Below are 15,267 nucleotides of genomic sequence, written 5' to 3'. Positions count from 1 at the left end.
GATGATTTAGATGAAGAAATCACTGCTGTCAATTCTTGAAGAGAAATTGGGGAGAAGCAATCTAAATATATATTAGGTCTTACAGCTGTGTTTGAGGTTAGATAGGTACTATCTGAGGGCAGGAGGTCATGAATTTTGCCTCTAATAGTTAGAATTTTGTCACTAAAAAAGCTCATAAAATCATTACTGCTAAGGGCTAAAGGAATACAAGGCTCAATAGATAATAACCCTAACCCTAATAAATAATTAGGCAATTTATTTTATTGTCATTCCTTTATTTATGACTTATTTTACTCTTCTTTTTCTTATATTTTTTATTGTTATGCCTTTATTTTATTTATTGTTCTTCCTTTTCTTCTGCTTGTCATTAATTAATTGTATGCATTTAATCATTATTATATTTATTTCTTGCTCTTATTAATCTTTATTTGTTTCAATTTTTTCTCATTATTATTATTAATATATGCATACTATTACGCGTTTATTATTTGTTCATTCTTTTTCTTCTTGATATTAATGATTTTATTTTTATTATTCTACATTTATTCATTCATTTATTTGTATTTTCTTTATCATCGAAGTTATTTGCTGTTTTGGTTTTGTCAGGTTTTTTTAAGCTCCACTGTGCAGGTTGATTACCAAAATGTAAATAAATAACCAAACTAACAATAAGAAAATAAGATAAAAATATGTGCTATATGTCTTAATCATATCAATTAATAATCAATAAAAAAAGAATTACAGATGAACTTAAATAAAATAATAATAAATTTTCTAAACTTTCTAAACTAAAGATGGACGGATACTGAAACTCTGATGTTTTTATATAGGTGTTTGTTATTTATTCTTCTTTTGTTTCCATGGAAACGCAGAAGTCTTGTATATGAACCAACCTTTAACAGAACGTCACATGACAAACATGATCTGTCATCGTTCATCTGTAACATCTGTTTATTTCTGAGAAAACTTCGACACGTTTCTGCTTCAAACAGCTGATTTATTTATTTTACAGGACGACACTGAACACATCATGAGAACGTTTACCTTCAGCCAGTGCTCATTTTTACTGAGGAGAGCCTGAACGCATCAGTGACTCACTGCGTTCGTCACAGGTTCACAGGAAGTAGAGTCTGTTCAGTCACTTCCTGTTCAGAGCCTCTGAATCCTCTGAGTGAGGACGAGACGACCGGCTCAGACCGGTTTGATTCAGTGTGACGGGCGCCTGTCGTCATGACCCGTTCAGACCAATCAGGAGGAGGGAACAGGCTGATGGTTACCACGGTAACAGAGCTACCCGAGTGTACGTAAACACAGCGAGACTCACAGAGCTACCCGAGTGTACGTAAACACAGCGAGACTCAGCGAGACGTCAACCAATCAGCAGCTACAATGAAGAGGAAGCTGCTGCTGATGATGACGATGAAGAGTCCTCCACGTATTTCTGCAGGAAGTGGTCCAGCGTGAAGACCTCCCCCCAGCCCACGCCGGCGATCATACTGATGAAGTCGTCCAGGTTCATCTGACACTCTGAGGAGGAATCACATCACAGTGATGTTATCATGATGTCATCACACAGGTAGCATCATCATCACACATGCTGAGGGGCGGGGTCATGTGACCTGCGGTGCATATGGGGGGGTAAGGTGGGGGGGGCATCTTCCATGACCCGTCAGAGTTCTTCATGTGTGATCTGTCGGACGCAAAGTTCAACAGGAAGCAGTGGGCGGGGACGACACGCAACTTCCTGTGGGAGGAGACAGATGTGAGGTGTTTACCTGTGTTGTTTACCTGTGTTGTTCAGAGTCCTATTTCAGAAAGCAGGATCAGTGAAACTCTGAGTTTGTTCAGCCTGAGATGAAACTCTGAGTTTTCGGTTTCACAAAGCCAGCTCAGTGTAACTCTGAGTCAGTTACTATGGCAACATACTCTGTGAAGCTAACCTGCTGAGTCACAGGTTTGCTTCATGTCAGCCTGAGGCTGAGCGTGTAGCAGGAAGTAGAAACATGGCGTGTCCTTCAGTGAATGAAGTGGTGGAGGTTGAGGCCCAGTGTATTCAGAGGCTGTTGTGTAAGGAGAAGGTGATTAGAGCCTGTTTGGATGTCTCCCTGGAGGAGTGTCTATATGAAAGATACTGTTTGACCTCACACTCTGTCATTTATCTAACAATCTGTTCCACCCACATATATCACATATTACACATCCTGGATTTACATTATCATCACAGCACATTTTATGCATTGTCCTTTGATTCTTTTCTTTATAACATCAGAGACACTGAACACATCAGAGAGACAGCGGTTTGTCGGCCCGTAAGAAAAGTGTCTCTGGCTCTGAAAAGACTTTGGACCCTTGTTGTGGTTTTCCCTGGTCATAAATCACAATCCATTATCAAGGACAAGTCCTACGGGTCATCGGTAGCTCAGTGGATGGAGCGGGCGCCATAAGTATGGGAGCTTAGTCCTTGATGCAGCGGCCGCGGGTTCAAACCCAGCCTGCTGTCCTGTGCTACGTGTCGTTCCCTCTCTCCCCATAACGTTATGCTGTCCTGACATTAAAGGCAACAAAAGCCCAAAAATAATGTTTAACAAAAGAACTGCAGGTGTCTCAGTGTTGATGAGAAATGAATCTACCTGGACACATGATGAGGTCATTGATCAAGACGTCTCATATATTCAAAGATGGAACTGGCTCACTGATGGGACTCAACATCCCATAATAGCTCCATCAGCCTGATGTCCACGTCGTCATGACGTCAGGATCAGTTCCAGTCTGTTTAATATCTGTGTGTTTGATGTTGAGTTTGTGCCCAGTGTGTTTGGGCTCCATCACATTACAGCTGGATAAATTATATTCAAATATATGAACACTGTTGAGATAGAAACATGTTTCTGTATGTTAGACACATGAGCTCATCACATGACATCACATCACTTCACATATGAACACGCTCTGCAGGCTGTTCCCATCACACCTCTCTCTGTTCAGCTGATGGAGCACACTGATTTTTCATGTCTTCAAATCTCTGATTCAGCTTTGGATGAAATCAGTGGCTCTGCTTTTAACTCCACTTCCTGTCTCTGAGAGTCATGTTATCTGCACTCTGCTGATGTCTGTTGGTGCTCACTGTGACCCAGCTTCCCTCAGGCTGAACATACTCAGAGCTGATTGAACTGATTCTGATCAGCTGTTCTGTTTCTCAGCTCAGGCTCAGTCAGCTCAGAGATCAGGATCAGAGTTTGTTGAGCCTGCTCTGTGAAACAGGGCCCAGGTTGTTTACCTGTGTTGTTTACCTGTGGTAGGCGGGGTTGATGTGGCGGTCTGAGCGCAGCGCCTCAGCGGCGTACAGCGTCAGGCTGCAGGGGAACGCCAGCTCAGAGTCCAAGTCATAAACCAGAGAAGAAGAAGGCTGACGGCTGACCTGCAGCAGGATCACGTGGTAGTCCTGAAAAACACTGTCACATCATTAATGACATCATCATCACTAATGAGCTGTGTGTGACATCACACTGATTATTAGAGACGCAGTGACATCACAGACCCAGATCACCGGATGGTCCCCACGTCCAGACTTTTGCTTCCACAGAGGAACCTGACGGAGGACAGACAGAGGACACACAGATGTTCTTTAAGAACACTACAGACCTCATGCATAACAGATGTTTCAGAGAACTTTAGAGAACTATACAAAACCTCACGGTTGTTTTACAGAACCTGATGTGTTATAGGTCTGGCAGAATTATACCCAGATGTTCTGGCAGTGACATGTTCTCCTGAGTGTTCTCCTGAGTATTCCCCTGTGTGTTCTCCTGAGTGTTTTCTTGTGTGTTCTCTTGTGTGTTCTCCTGAGTGTTTTCTTGTGTGTTCTCCTGAGTGTTTTCTTGTGTGTTCTCCTGAATGTTTTCTGGTGTGTTGTCTTGTGTGTGTTCTCCCAAGTATTCCCCTGTGTGTTCTCCTGAGTGTTTTATTGTGTGTTTTCCTGTGTGTTCTTGTGTGTGTTCTCCCAAGTATTCCCCTGTGTGTTCTCCTGTGTGATCTCCTGTGTGTTCTCCTGTGTTCTCTTGTATGTTCTCCTGAGCGTTCTCCTGTATGTCCTCCTGTGTGTTCTCCTGAGTGTTCTACCGTGTTCTCTTTTGTGTTCTCCTGAGTGTTCTCCTGTATGTCCTCCTGTGTTCTCCTGAGTGTTCTCTTGTGTGTTCTCCTGTGTGTTCTCACCGTTCTGTTCTCATTAGAGATGAAAACCACCAACAGTTCCTCCAGCAGCACGGTTCTCTCCGTTGTTATGAACTCACAGAGTTTCCAAACATTTTCTTCACTGCAGAGCAAGAACAGACGACAGAACCACAAAACATCAGACATCAACAGAACCTGTCAGGAGAACCTATGGTATGTTCTACAGATAGAACCCTGTAGAACCCTGTAAGTAGAAACAGATAGAACCCTGTAGAACCCTGTAAGTAGAAACAGATAGAACCTTGTAAGTAGAAACAGATAGAACCCTGTAGAACCCTGTTAGTAGAAACAGATAGAACCCTGTAAGTAGAAACAGATAGAACCCTGTAGAACCCTGTTAGTAGAAACAGATAGAACCCTGTAGAACCCTGTTAGTAGAAACAGATAGAACCCTGTAAGTAGAAACAGATAGAACCCTGTAGAACCCTGTAAGCAGAAACAGATAGAACCCTGTAGAACCCTGTAAGTAGAAACAGATAGAACCCTGTAGAACCCTGTAAGTAGAAACAGATAGAACCCTGTTAGTAGAAACAGATAGAACCCTGTAAGTAGAAACAGATAGAACCCTGTAGAACCCTGTAAGCAGAAACAGATAGAACCCTGTAGAACCCTGTAAGTAGAAACAGATAGAACCCTGTAAGTAGAAACAGATAGAACCCTGTAGAACCCTGTAAGCAGAAACAGATAGAACCCTGTAGAACCCTGTAAGTAGAAACAGATAGAACCCTGTAGAACCCTGTAAGCAGAAACAGATAGAACCCTGTAGAACCCTGTTAGTAGAAACAGATAGAACCCTGTAAGTAGAAACAGATAGAACCCTGTAGAACCCTGTAAGCAGAAACAGATAGAACCCTGTAGAACCCTGTAAGTAGAAACAGATAGAACCTTGTAAGTAGAAACAGATAGAACCCTGTAGAACCCTGTTAGTAGAAACAGATAGAACCCTGTAGAACCCTGTTAGTAGAAACAGATAGAACCCTGTAGAACCCTGTAAGTAGAAACAGATAGAACCCTGTAGAACCCTGTTAGTAGAAACAGATAGAACCCTGTAGAACCCTGTTAGTAGAAACAGATAGAACCCTGTAAGTAGAAACAGATAGAACCCTGTAGAACCCTGTAAGCAGAAACAGATAGAACCCTGTAGAACCCTGTAAGTAGAAACAGATAGAACCCTGTAAGTAGAAACAGATAGAACCCTGTTAGTAGAAACAGATAGAACCCTGTAAGTAGAAACAGATAGAACCCTGTAGAACCCTGTTAGTAGAAACAGATAGAACCCTGTAAGTAGAAACAGATAGAACCCTGTAGAACCCTGTAAGCAGAAACAGATAGAACCCTGTAGAACCCTGTAAGTAGAAACAGATAGAACCCTGTAAGTAGAAACAGATAGAACCCTGTAGAACCCTGTAAGCAGAAACAGATAGAACCCTGTAGAACCCTGTAAGTAGAAACAGATAGAACCCTGTAGAACCCTGTAAGCAGAAACAGATAGAACCCTGTAGAACCCTGTTAGTAGAAACAGATAGAACCCTGTAAGTAGAAACAGATAGAACCCTGTAGAACCCTGTAAGCAGAAACAGATAGAACCCTGTAGAACCCTGTAAGTAGAAACAGATAGAACCCTGTAAGTAGAAACAGATAGAACCCTGTTAGTTCTAGCTAAAGTGATCATCTCTAATGCCCCACGGTTTATTTAGAATGAGAGCCTGGTCAAAGAACTGTCCCGGTTTGGTCAGATCGTGTCACAGGTGAAGATGGTGTCACTGGGCTGTAAGTCAGTCAAACTGAAGCACGTAGTGAGTCATCGCAGACAGGTGTACGTGATCCTGAAAGACCTCACTCGTGATCGCAACCTGTCTTTCTCATTTAAAGTTGATGGTTATTCCTACATGGTTTTTGCAACATCAGAGACAATGAAGTGTTTTGGCTGTGGAGCAGAGGGTCATCTGATCCGATCCTGTCTGGGGAGGAGTGGAGCGAAGCAGCCGGCGGCTGCTACCACTGCAGCCCAAGGTGGGGAGCCGCCGAGGGCTGCACGGTCTGAGGCTGCTGTTGGTGGCGAGCCACCACAGCTGGCCCACTCCAAGGGCACCTCTGTCGGCTGCGGGTCTGGAGCCTCTCCGGTCGCAGGAGGCTGAAAGTCTGGAGGTGAGAGACCTCACATGTTCTGAGACAGCAGTGAGTGAGACAGGTAAGGAGCGCAGTGACGGGGTTGAAGCCAGTGTGTCTGGAGTGAATGAGAGTGTAAACAGTGATCACGTGACAGCACAAGTCGATGCAGTGTTGGATGAGGAGATGATGAGTGATGACGACTTAAAAGACTCACAGAAAAGAAAAAGCAGCGGGTCAGGGAGAAACAACACTGAAGTGAGCAGGAGAAGAGTGAAGCTCAGTCAGGACAGAGACAGTGACTTTGTCCTGTCGCAAGAGTCTCACACTCTCTACACTGCAAATGAAATCCAAAGGTTCTTAGAGCAGACCAAAGGGCAAAGGCTCATTGGTCTCTCTCTGTCTCTCAATTTTTTCAATTTCAATAAGCTTTATTGGCATGACTGTAGATTAACAATATTGCCAAAGACATTAAAAATTTACAAATAAAGTACAATAATAAAAGTAAGTCAGAAAACTATAAAAAAAAAAAAGATTAAATATATGATATATAATACAAAATACACCAATCTACAATACAATACACCAATATATAATATAGAAAAAAAAAATGAATACAGAAAAATGTAGGTTGTGAGTTACAAGGACTGTAAATATAGACAGGTGTGTCAGGTGTTGTGATGGTTGTCCCTCAGGCTGTGGCATAACCTGACATATTTTGCTGCTGCTAAGCTGCTGACTCTGTTCTCTCCAAGGATGTGTTGCATTTTAGTTTGATCAGGCAGAGAATCAAAGTCAGTGACTTTATGTTTTATTTTTGAGAGGAAGTCGGCTCTGATGTGTTCATACTTGCTGCAGTGCAACAGGAAGTGTGTCTCTGTCTCCGCTTGTCTGTGTGGACAGAGCTCACACAACCTGTCCTCTCTGGGCAGCCAGGTCTGCCTGTGTCTGCCCGTCTCTATGGCCAAGCTGTGGTCACTGAGTCTGTACATGGTCAAAGTCTTCCTCAGTTTCTCATCAGTCACGGTGCTCAGATATTCTGCCACCGTGTACTGTCTGTTTAGAGCCAAATAACACTGAAGTTTGCTTTGCATTTTTGTGGTCGATGTCCAATAGTTAATGTAATGTTCTTTTTGTTTCTCTATAATTTGGTGGGTCCAGATTGTGTGAGGGCTGTCCTGAGGTCTTGTGCTGTTAGAGGAGCTGAGCCTCAGGACCAGCTGGCTGAGGGGGCTCTTCTCCATGCTCTCCTCTTGGCATTGCAGAGCTTTGTAGTGGTAGGAGTTGGGGTCACTTGTTTTAAGGTGTTTATAAAATTTGATGGCTCTTTTTTGAATTCTAATTAAAAGGGGGAATTGGCCTAGCTCAGCTCGGCACCCGTTGTTGGGGGTGTTCCTGTGCACTCTGAGGATGCTCTTGCAAATCTCTGTATGCAGGATTTCGATGGGGTGTTTGTCCCATTTTTCAAAATCTTGATTTGCAAGAGGACCCCACACCTCACTACCATACAGAATAATTGGTTCAATTATAGATTTGAATATTTTGAGCCAGATTCTAATGGGTATATTAATGTTTGAAGATTTCTTTATAGCATAGAAAGCCCTTCTTCCCCTCTCTCTGAGATCATCAACAGCCAGGTTAAAGTTTCCCGTGGACGTGATGTGTAGTCCTAAGTATGTGTAGTCGTGTGTGTGCTCCACCTCATGAGAGCCCAGGAAAAACCTGGTTTGGTCTCCCTGACCCCTGGGTCGTTTCTGGAATATCATAATTTTGGTTTTGTCCAGATTTACTGTCAGGGCCCAGGTCTGACAGAAGGTTTGCAGGTGATCCAGTTGCTGTTGTAGTGCTTCATTTGATGGAGCCAGCAATATGAGATCATCTGCAAAAAGTAGGCATTTAACCTGTGTGTCAGACAGAGTGAGACCAGGGATGTCAGATAGTTCTAGTGATTTGGCCAATTCATCGATATAAATGTTGAAGAGGGTGGGGCTGAGACTGCAGCCCTGTTTTACTCCTCTACTCTGGGGGAAGAAATCTGTTTCCATGTTGTTAATTTTAACAGCACATTTCATATGACTGTACATGGTTTTGATGATGTCATAGACCTTCCCCCCTACACCCTTCTCAATTAATTTTAAGAACAGTCCATCATGCCAAATTGAGTCGAATGCTTTTTTGAAGTCCACAAAACAAGAGAAGATTTTCCTCTTGTTTTGGTGGACGTCTTTATTAATGAGGGTGTGAAGGGTGTAGATATGGTCTGTTGTTCTATGTTTGGGTGTGAATCCTATCTGGCTCTTGCTCAGGACATCATGTTCTCTGAGGAAGTCTTGCAGTCGGCTGTTTAGGATGCTGCAGAACAACTTCCCCAGGTTGCTGCTGACACAGATGCCTCGGTAATTGTTTGGGTCGAATTTGTTTCCACTTTTAAAGATTGGTGTGATGATTCCTTCACTCCAGAGGTCAGGGAAATGTCCGACACCCAGAATAAGGTTAAATAATTTTAATATGGCAATGTTAAATTTATGGTCATCAAATTTTAGCATTTCATTTAAAATGCCATCAGGACCGCTGGCTTTCTTTGGCTGCAGTGCCTGGATTTTAGCCAGCAGCTCTGCTTCAGTAATTTGGTAGTCTAGAGGGTTCTGGTTGTCTTTAATGACTGATTCTAAAATTTGTAATTTGTTGAGAAGATTGTTTTGGGCCGAATTCAGGGGAACAGCAGTATACAGACTTTCAAAGTGATTTTTCCAGATGTCACCATTTTGAATAGCCAATTCTTCTTTTTGTGGTTTGCTGAAAGAGTGCCATTTCTTCCAGAAGTCATTGGAGTCAATGGACTCTTCAATTATTTGTAACTGATGCCTCACATGCTGTTCTTTTTTAGTTCTGAGTGTTTTTCTGTATACTCTCAATGTTTCCCAGTACTGGAGGCGGAGCTCAGGGTTGTCAGGTTGTCTGTGTTTTTGATTTGACACATTTCTGAGAGTTTTTCTCAGTTGTCTGCATTCTGTGTCAAACCACTCGTCATTGGTCGGGTCTCTTGGTCTGTGGTGCTGGCGCTTTTTCAGACTGGATAAGTCTGCCACATGGTCAAATATGTTGTACATGTCCTGTACAGCCTGTCTGAGGCCGTCCTGATTGAGGGGATACGAGGTGGAAAGAAAACAGTCTAAATGGGATTGAAAGATTGGATTTTTGATTGCTGTCTGATATTCGTCTTTGCTTTTGTTTGTCCATTTATAAGGTTGTTTTCTGTAGGTCAGATTGCAGGGTTCTACTGTGTGAGGGTCGTTTGCTGTCGTTTTAATGTAGAGTGTGATTTTACTATGGTCTGATAAGGGGGTTAAGGGGCTGACTGTAAATGCTCTCAGGTAGAAGGGGTCTAGGTCAGTGATGCCATAGTCTACTGTGCTGTTGCCAAGAGGAGAGCTATGAGTGTAAAGACCGAATGAGTCCCCTTGAAGCCGACCGTTAACCATGTACAGACCCAATGTTCGGCAGAGCTGCAACAGTTGCTGCCCACTTTTATTGACAGTTTTGTCAAAGTTGTTTCTGCGGGGGTGTGAAGGGAGGGGGATGCTGACTTGACCAGGTATATGTTTGTCTCCCTGTGTGCTGATAAAGTCTGGTTCTGTACCAGTCCTGGCATTCAGGTCTCCACAGATCAGTACACTTCCCTGGGCCTGAAAGTAACTAATCTCATCTTCGAGAATGGAGAAACTGTCTTCATTAAAATAAGGGGATTGTGATGGGGGGATATATGCTGCACACAGGAATACATCTTTATCTGTGGTGATAAGGTCTTTTTTGATTTTGAGCCAAATTGAAAATTCTCCTTTTTTGATTAATTCAATGTATTGTACAAGGTTTGCCTTATACCAGATCAGCATTCCCCCTGAATCCCTTCCTTGTGTTACTCCCTTTAGTTTGGTGGACGGGGACATTATCTCTATGTAGCCTGAGGGACAACCAGTGGAGACATCTCCTCTACACCAAGTCTCTTGCAGTATAAACACATCTGCATTTTCTAACTCTCTAATAAAGTCTGAGGTCCTGCTCTTAAGGCCAAGAGCAGAAGATCTCAGACCCTGAACATTCAAACAAGAGATGGCAAAAGATTTAGATTTCATTTAAAACTCAAAAGGCTGCATTTGGTGATCAAAATGAGACAAACTACTAAGTCAAAGAAAATAATTTAAGAGTATCTACATGACATATTATAAAAGGTAACAAATCAATAACTGGTATATTAAATAATCAATACTTATGTACAATGTAAATATCCTTTTATTTTTTTAAACTGTATGAGAACAAGAAATACTCTAATAATAATAATTCATACAGTGTCTATTGTGGTACCTGTCCAATCAGATGAGAGCAAAGCAGGCTGAGCATCTGCTGAATGTCCTTCAGTTCATTGTGTGGGGGGGTGGTTAAGGTTGGACCACCTGGGCATAACTCAGTGGGCCAGGGTGTGGCTCTTGTCGCTGTGGTTGGGGTGGGGCCCCTAGGGACAGGAGTGACTGTGGTCTGGCTTGAGGGGGATCATGGTTGCCTTGGTGGGGTCTGATTTGGACATGATGTGGGTGGGGCTGAGGGTGGTCTTGTCTCCATTGTGTTGGTCTGGATGTTGGTTGAGGATGTCTTGGTGTTCTGTGGGGGTTGTGGGCTGATGTGCTCTTTCTGCGGGCCGTGGATTGGTCTCTGTTGAGAGCGACGCTTTTCAGTGTTTGGGCGAAGATGGGGACTGTGCTTTTAAACAGATGGACGTGGTCGTAGAGACAGCTGATGTCCAGGGTGGGGTGGTGGGCTAGGTGGACATTGGGTCTCCGTGCACAGTCTCTGGACAGGCTGCTGTTGATCCTGTGGATGGTGTCAGGGTGGAAGTCTTTCCTTGGGAGCAGAGTGGATATGACCACTCTGCTGTTGGGGAAGGTGGTGGAGGCTTTCTCTGTCACTCTCTTGAGTGACTCTGACACCCTCTCCTGCTGGCTCCGCAGATCATTGGTGCCAGTGTGGATGATGATGTGACTCGGAGATCCAAGCCGCTCCTCTGACAGCAGGTCTATGGCTTGGTGGGTGTTTGGACACCAGATTTTAGCCACTTTGTGGGTGGGGAAAAGTTTCTTTTCATTAAGGAATTTTCCATTGGAGTCGATGAGGAGGACAATGTCTGTCTTCTCTCTCTCTGTTGTGCTGGTCTGGTGGAATGAGGGGAGGTGCTGGTCTGTGGGCTGGATGTGGAGCTGGGGGTGGAGGTAGGTTCTTGGATTGGTGGGTCCTGGCTGCTCACAGGGTCCTGGTTGTGGTCTAGTTTTTCATCCAGGTCCTGTGTAGCTCCACCTCTCTCCTGAAGCTGTTCTGACAGAGTGGTGAGTGCTCTGCTGTGCTCCTCTCTCTCTCCTCTGAGCTCCTCCACCTCCTTTGACAGAGAGGTAAGTTCTCTGCTGTGCTCCTCTCTCTCTCCTCTGAGCTCCTCCACCTCCTTTGACAGAGAGGTAAGTTCTCTCCTGTGCTCCTCTCTCTCTCCTCTGAGCTCCTCCACCTCCTTTGACAGAGAGGTAAGTTCTCTCCTGTGCTCCTCTCTCTCTCCTCTGAGCTCCTCCACCTCCTTTGACAGAGAGGTAAGTTGTCTCCTGTGCTCCTCTCTCTCTCCTCTGAGCTCCTCCACCTCCTTTGACAGAGAGGTAAGTTCTCTCCTGTGCTCCTCTCTCTCTCCTCTGAGCTCCTCCACCTCCTTTGACAGAGAGGTAAGTTCTCTCCTGTGCTCCTCTCTCTCTCCTCTGAGCTCCTCCACCTCCTTTGGCAGAGAGGTAAGTTCTCTCCTGTGCTCCTCTCTCTCTCCTCTGAGCTCCTCCACCTCCTTTGACAGAGAGGTAAGTTCTCTCCTGTGCTCCTCTCTCTCTCTCCTCTGAGCTCCTTCACCTCCTTTGACAGAGAGGTAAGTTCTCTCCTGTGCTCCTCTCTCTCTCCTCTGAGCTCCTTCACCTCCTTTGACAGAGAGGTAAGTTCTCTCCTGTGCTCCTCTCTCTCTCCTCTGAGCTCCTCCACCTCCTTTGACAGAGAGGTAAGTTCTCTCCTGTGCTCCTCTCTCTCTCTCCTCTGAGCTCCTTCACCTTCTTTGACAGAGAGGTAAGTTCTCTCCTGTGCTCCTCTCTCTCTCCTCTGAGCTCCTCCACCTCCTTTGACAGAGAGGTAAGTTCTCTCCTGTGCTCCTCTCTCTCTCCTCTGAGCTCCTCCACCTCCTTTGACAGAGAGGTAAGTTCTCTCCTGTGCTCCTCTCTCTCTCCTCTGAGCTCCTCCACCTCCTTTGACAGAGAGGTAAGTTCTCTCCTGTGCTCCTCTCTCTCTCCTCTGAGCTCCTCCACCTCCTTTGACAGAGAGGTAAGTTCTCTCCTGTGCTCCTCTCTCTCTCTCCTCTGAGCTCCTTCACCTACTTTGACAGAGAGGTAAGTTGTCTCCTGTGCTCCTCTCTCTCTCCTCTGAGAGAGAGAGAGAGAGAGAGGAGCACAGGAGAGAGAGAGGAGCACAGGAGAGAGAGAGGAGCACAGGAGAGAGAGAGAGAGGAGAGAGAGAGGAGCACAGGAGACAACTCACCTCTCTCTCTCCTCTGAGCTCCTCCACCTCCTTTGACAGAGAGGTAAGCTCTCTCCTGTGCTCCTCTCTCTCTCTCCTCTGAGCTCCTTCACCTCCTTTGACAGAGAGGTAAGTTCTCTCCTGTGCTCCTCTCTCTCTCCTCTGAGCTCCTCCACCTCCTTTGACAGAGAGGTAAGTTCTCTCCTGTGCTCCTCTCTCTCTCCTCTGAGCTCCTCCACCTCCTTTGACAGAGAGGTAAGTTCTCTCCTGTGCTCCTCTCTCTCTCCTCTGAGCTCCTTCACCTCCTTTGACAGAGAGGTAAGTTCTCTCCTGTGCTCCTCTCTCTCTCCTCTGAGCTCCTCCACCTCCTTTGACAGAGAGGTAAATTCTCTCCTGTGCTCCTCTCTCTCTCCTCTGAGCTCCTCCACCTCCTTTGACAGAGAGGTAAGTTCTCTCCTGTGCTCCTCTCTCTCTCCTCTGAGCTCCTCCACCTCCTTTGACAGAGAGGTAAGTTCTCTCCTGTGCTCCTCTCTCTCTCCTCTGAGCTCCTCCACCTCCTTTGACAGAGAGGTAAGTTCTCTCCTGTGCTCCTCTCTCTCTCCTCTGAGCTCCTCCACCTCCTTTGACAGAGAGGTAAGTTCTCTCCTGTGCTCCTCTCTCTCTCCTCTGAGCTCCTTCACCTCCTCTGTCAGAGCTGTCAGTGCTGCTAGACGCTGCTCTCTGTCCTGATGCAGCTCTCTGATCTCAGTCCTGAGCAGGCTCAGCTCTCTCCTGCAGCTGTCCCTGTCCTGCCTCAGCATGCCCAGCTCTGTGCTGATGGTGCAGGGATCAGGCTGAGCTGTGGTGGGCTGGCATGGCTGTTGGCTGATCAGCTCTCTCAGTTGTACTAGTTCTCTCTCCAGCTCTGTGAATTTCACCTTCAGTTCGGTGATGGTGCGGTTCAGCTGGGGGTCCTGGACCTGCTCTGGGCTGGTGGGCTCCTTCTCTTCAGGGGGCTGCTCAGTAGTTAGGCAGCTGGGAGCTGGGACCTGGGAACTGTCAGTGGAGCTAGATCTCTCCTGCTGGGCTCTTTCCTTTATAAGGAGGAAGTCCATCTCAAACAGTTTGAGGTTCCCCTGCACCATGATAGTCCCATTCTTGTATAAGTTTACTGTCATCATGAAAGTATCTGAATCCTCTGCTTCTTTTATTTTTATTTTCCAGCCGTTACAGATCCCCTCTTTTTTGACAGAGGGGTAGTGGGCACTGATGGCAGAGTGCCATGCTAGCGGCTGGTCTGTGAAGAGGATCAGGTTGCTGACCTCCCCGGTCTTGTAAAGATCAGAAAACAGGGTTTCTGGTCTTTCTTTTAGCAGTTTTTGTTTAAATGCCTTCCTGGCAGTCTCATTGGTTACATCAGGAGGATAGAGGAGAGGAACAGCCTCTGTACAGCCTTTGGTGGATTCCATCAGGCTCTGCTGCTGTTGAACTGCTGCTATTTAAATTCCTTGGCAACAGTTGCTAAGGGTCTTGTTTACAGCTAGCTGTGTTATGCTAGCTTAAGTTTATTTAGTGTTCAGCAATTTTTTGTTTCCTCTTTTTAAATGTTATATTTTCTTTCTGATGGTTCACTCACTTGCGTCTTCAGCTGTTTTCCTCCTCTTTGCTTGACCTTTTTTTTTTGTTGCTGGTTGGACAGTTAGTTATCATGTTGATCTGTTCTGTACGACATCTATTGCACGTCTGTCCGTCCTGGAAGAGGGATCCCTCCTCAGTTGCTCTTCCTGAGGTTTCTACCGTTTTTTTCCCCGTTAAAGGGTTTTTTTGGGGAGTTTTTCCTGATCAGCTGTGAGGGTCTTAAGGACAGAGGGATGTCGTATGCTGTAAAGCCCTGTGAGGCAAATTGTGATTTGTGATATTGGGCTTTATAAATAAAATTGATTGATTGACTGATTGATTGATTGTTTGATCAGGATATTCTCGTCCTGTTATCATTATTATTATTTCAGTCTCTGTGTTTGTTCATGTTCCAACTGAACTGTAACTGCAGTAACGTACGACGCTGTGTCACACTGATACCGTGTAGTGTGAACCCGACACAACAGTAGGCTACTCACAGTAACGGTACTCACAGTAACGGTACTCACCAGTAGCAGCTCGTGTAAACACAGTTTTCGCGGCTCGGTGTTGTTCCGTCCTCGCGCTCCATCTTTGAGTGTCACTCTGAAAAAAACTTCGTGCTAGCAAGACGTCAGATCCGGTAAAATGTAGAGCCAGCAGACATTTCAGAATAAAAGCCTCCACTGGTGAGTAGCAGGCTAAACAAATCTGACCCTCCATTTTGTGATTTAGTGGGTGTGTTCAGTCTCT

At 45.2% G+C, this 15,267-nt stretch overlaps 1 protein-coding gene across 2 annotated transcripts; it reads right to left on the bottom strand.

The window, feature by feature from the left end:
• Nucleotides 1-923: 923 nt before the first annotated feature.
• Nucleotides 924-15,169, bottom strand: ntaq1 (N-terminal glutamine amidase 1). Of its 2 annotated transcripts, XM_033636283.2 has the most exons (6): nt 15,045-15,169; nt 4,213-4,312; nt 3,539-3,589; nt 3,291-3,442; nt 1,620-1,744; nt 924-1,527 (listed from the first exon to the last, which is right to left on the bottom strand). In XM_033636283.2, the coding sequence occupies exons 1-6, from the start codon at nt 15,104-15,106 to the stop codon at nt 1,385-1,387; spliced, it is 633 nt and encodes a 210-aa protein (XP_033492174.1). In that variant the 5' UTR covers nt 15,107-15,169; the 3' UTR covers nt 924-1,384. The 2 variants fall into 2 exon arrangements, with proteins under 2 accessions (XP_033492174.1, XP_078031623.1); XM_078175497.1 differs by lacking the exon at nt 1,620-1,744.
• Nucleotides 15,170-15,267: the final 98 nt, after the last annotated feature.

Source organism: Epinephelus lanceolatus, chromosome 16 (genome assembly GCF_041903045.1).
Source record: "Epinephelus lanceolatus isolate andai-2023 chromosome 16, ASM4190304v1, whole genome shotgun sequence".
NCBI classification, from domain to species: domain Eukaryota; kingdom Metazoa; phylum Chordata; class Actinopteri; order Perciformes; family Serranidae; genus Epinephelus; species Epinephelus lanceolatus.
This window is presented reverse-complemented; position numbering and strand designations above follow the sequence as displayed.

Coding starts and splice junctions, on each gene's coding strand:
- ntaq1 (XM_033636283.2), bottom strand. CDS start 15,106: ATGGAGCGCGAGGACGGAACAACACCGAGCCGCGAAAACTGTGTTTAC. Junction 4,313..15,044: donor GTTTACACGAGCTGCTACTG/GTGAGTACCGTT, acceptor CTTGCTCTGCAG/TGAAGAAAATGTTTGGAAAC. Junction 1,745..3,290: donor ATCAACCCCGCCTACCACAG/GTAAACAACACA, acceptor CTCCTCCCACAG/GAAGTTGCGTGTCGTCCCCG.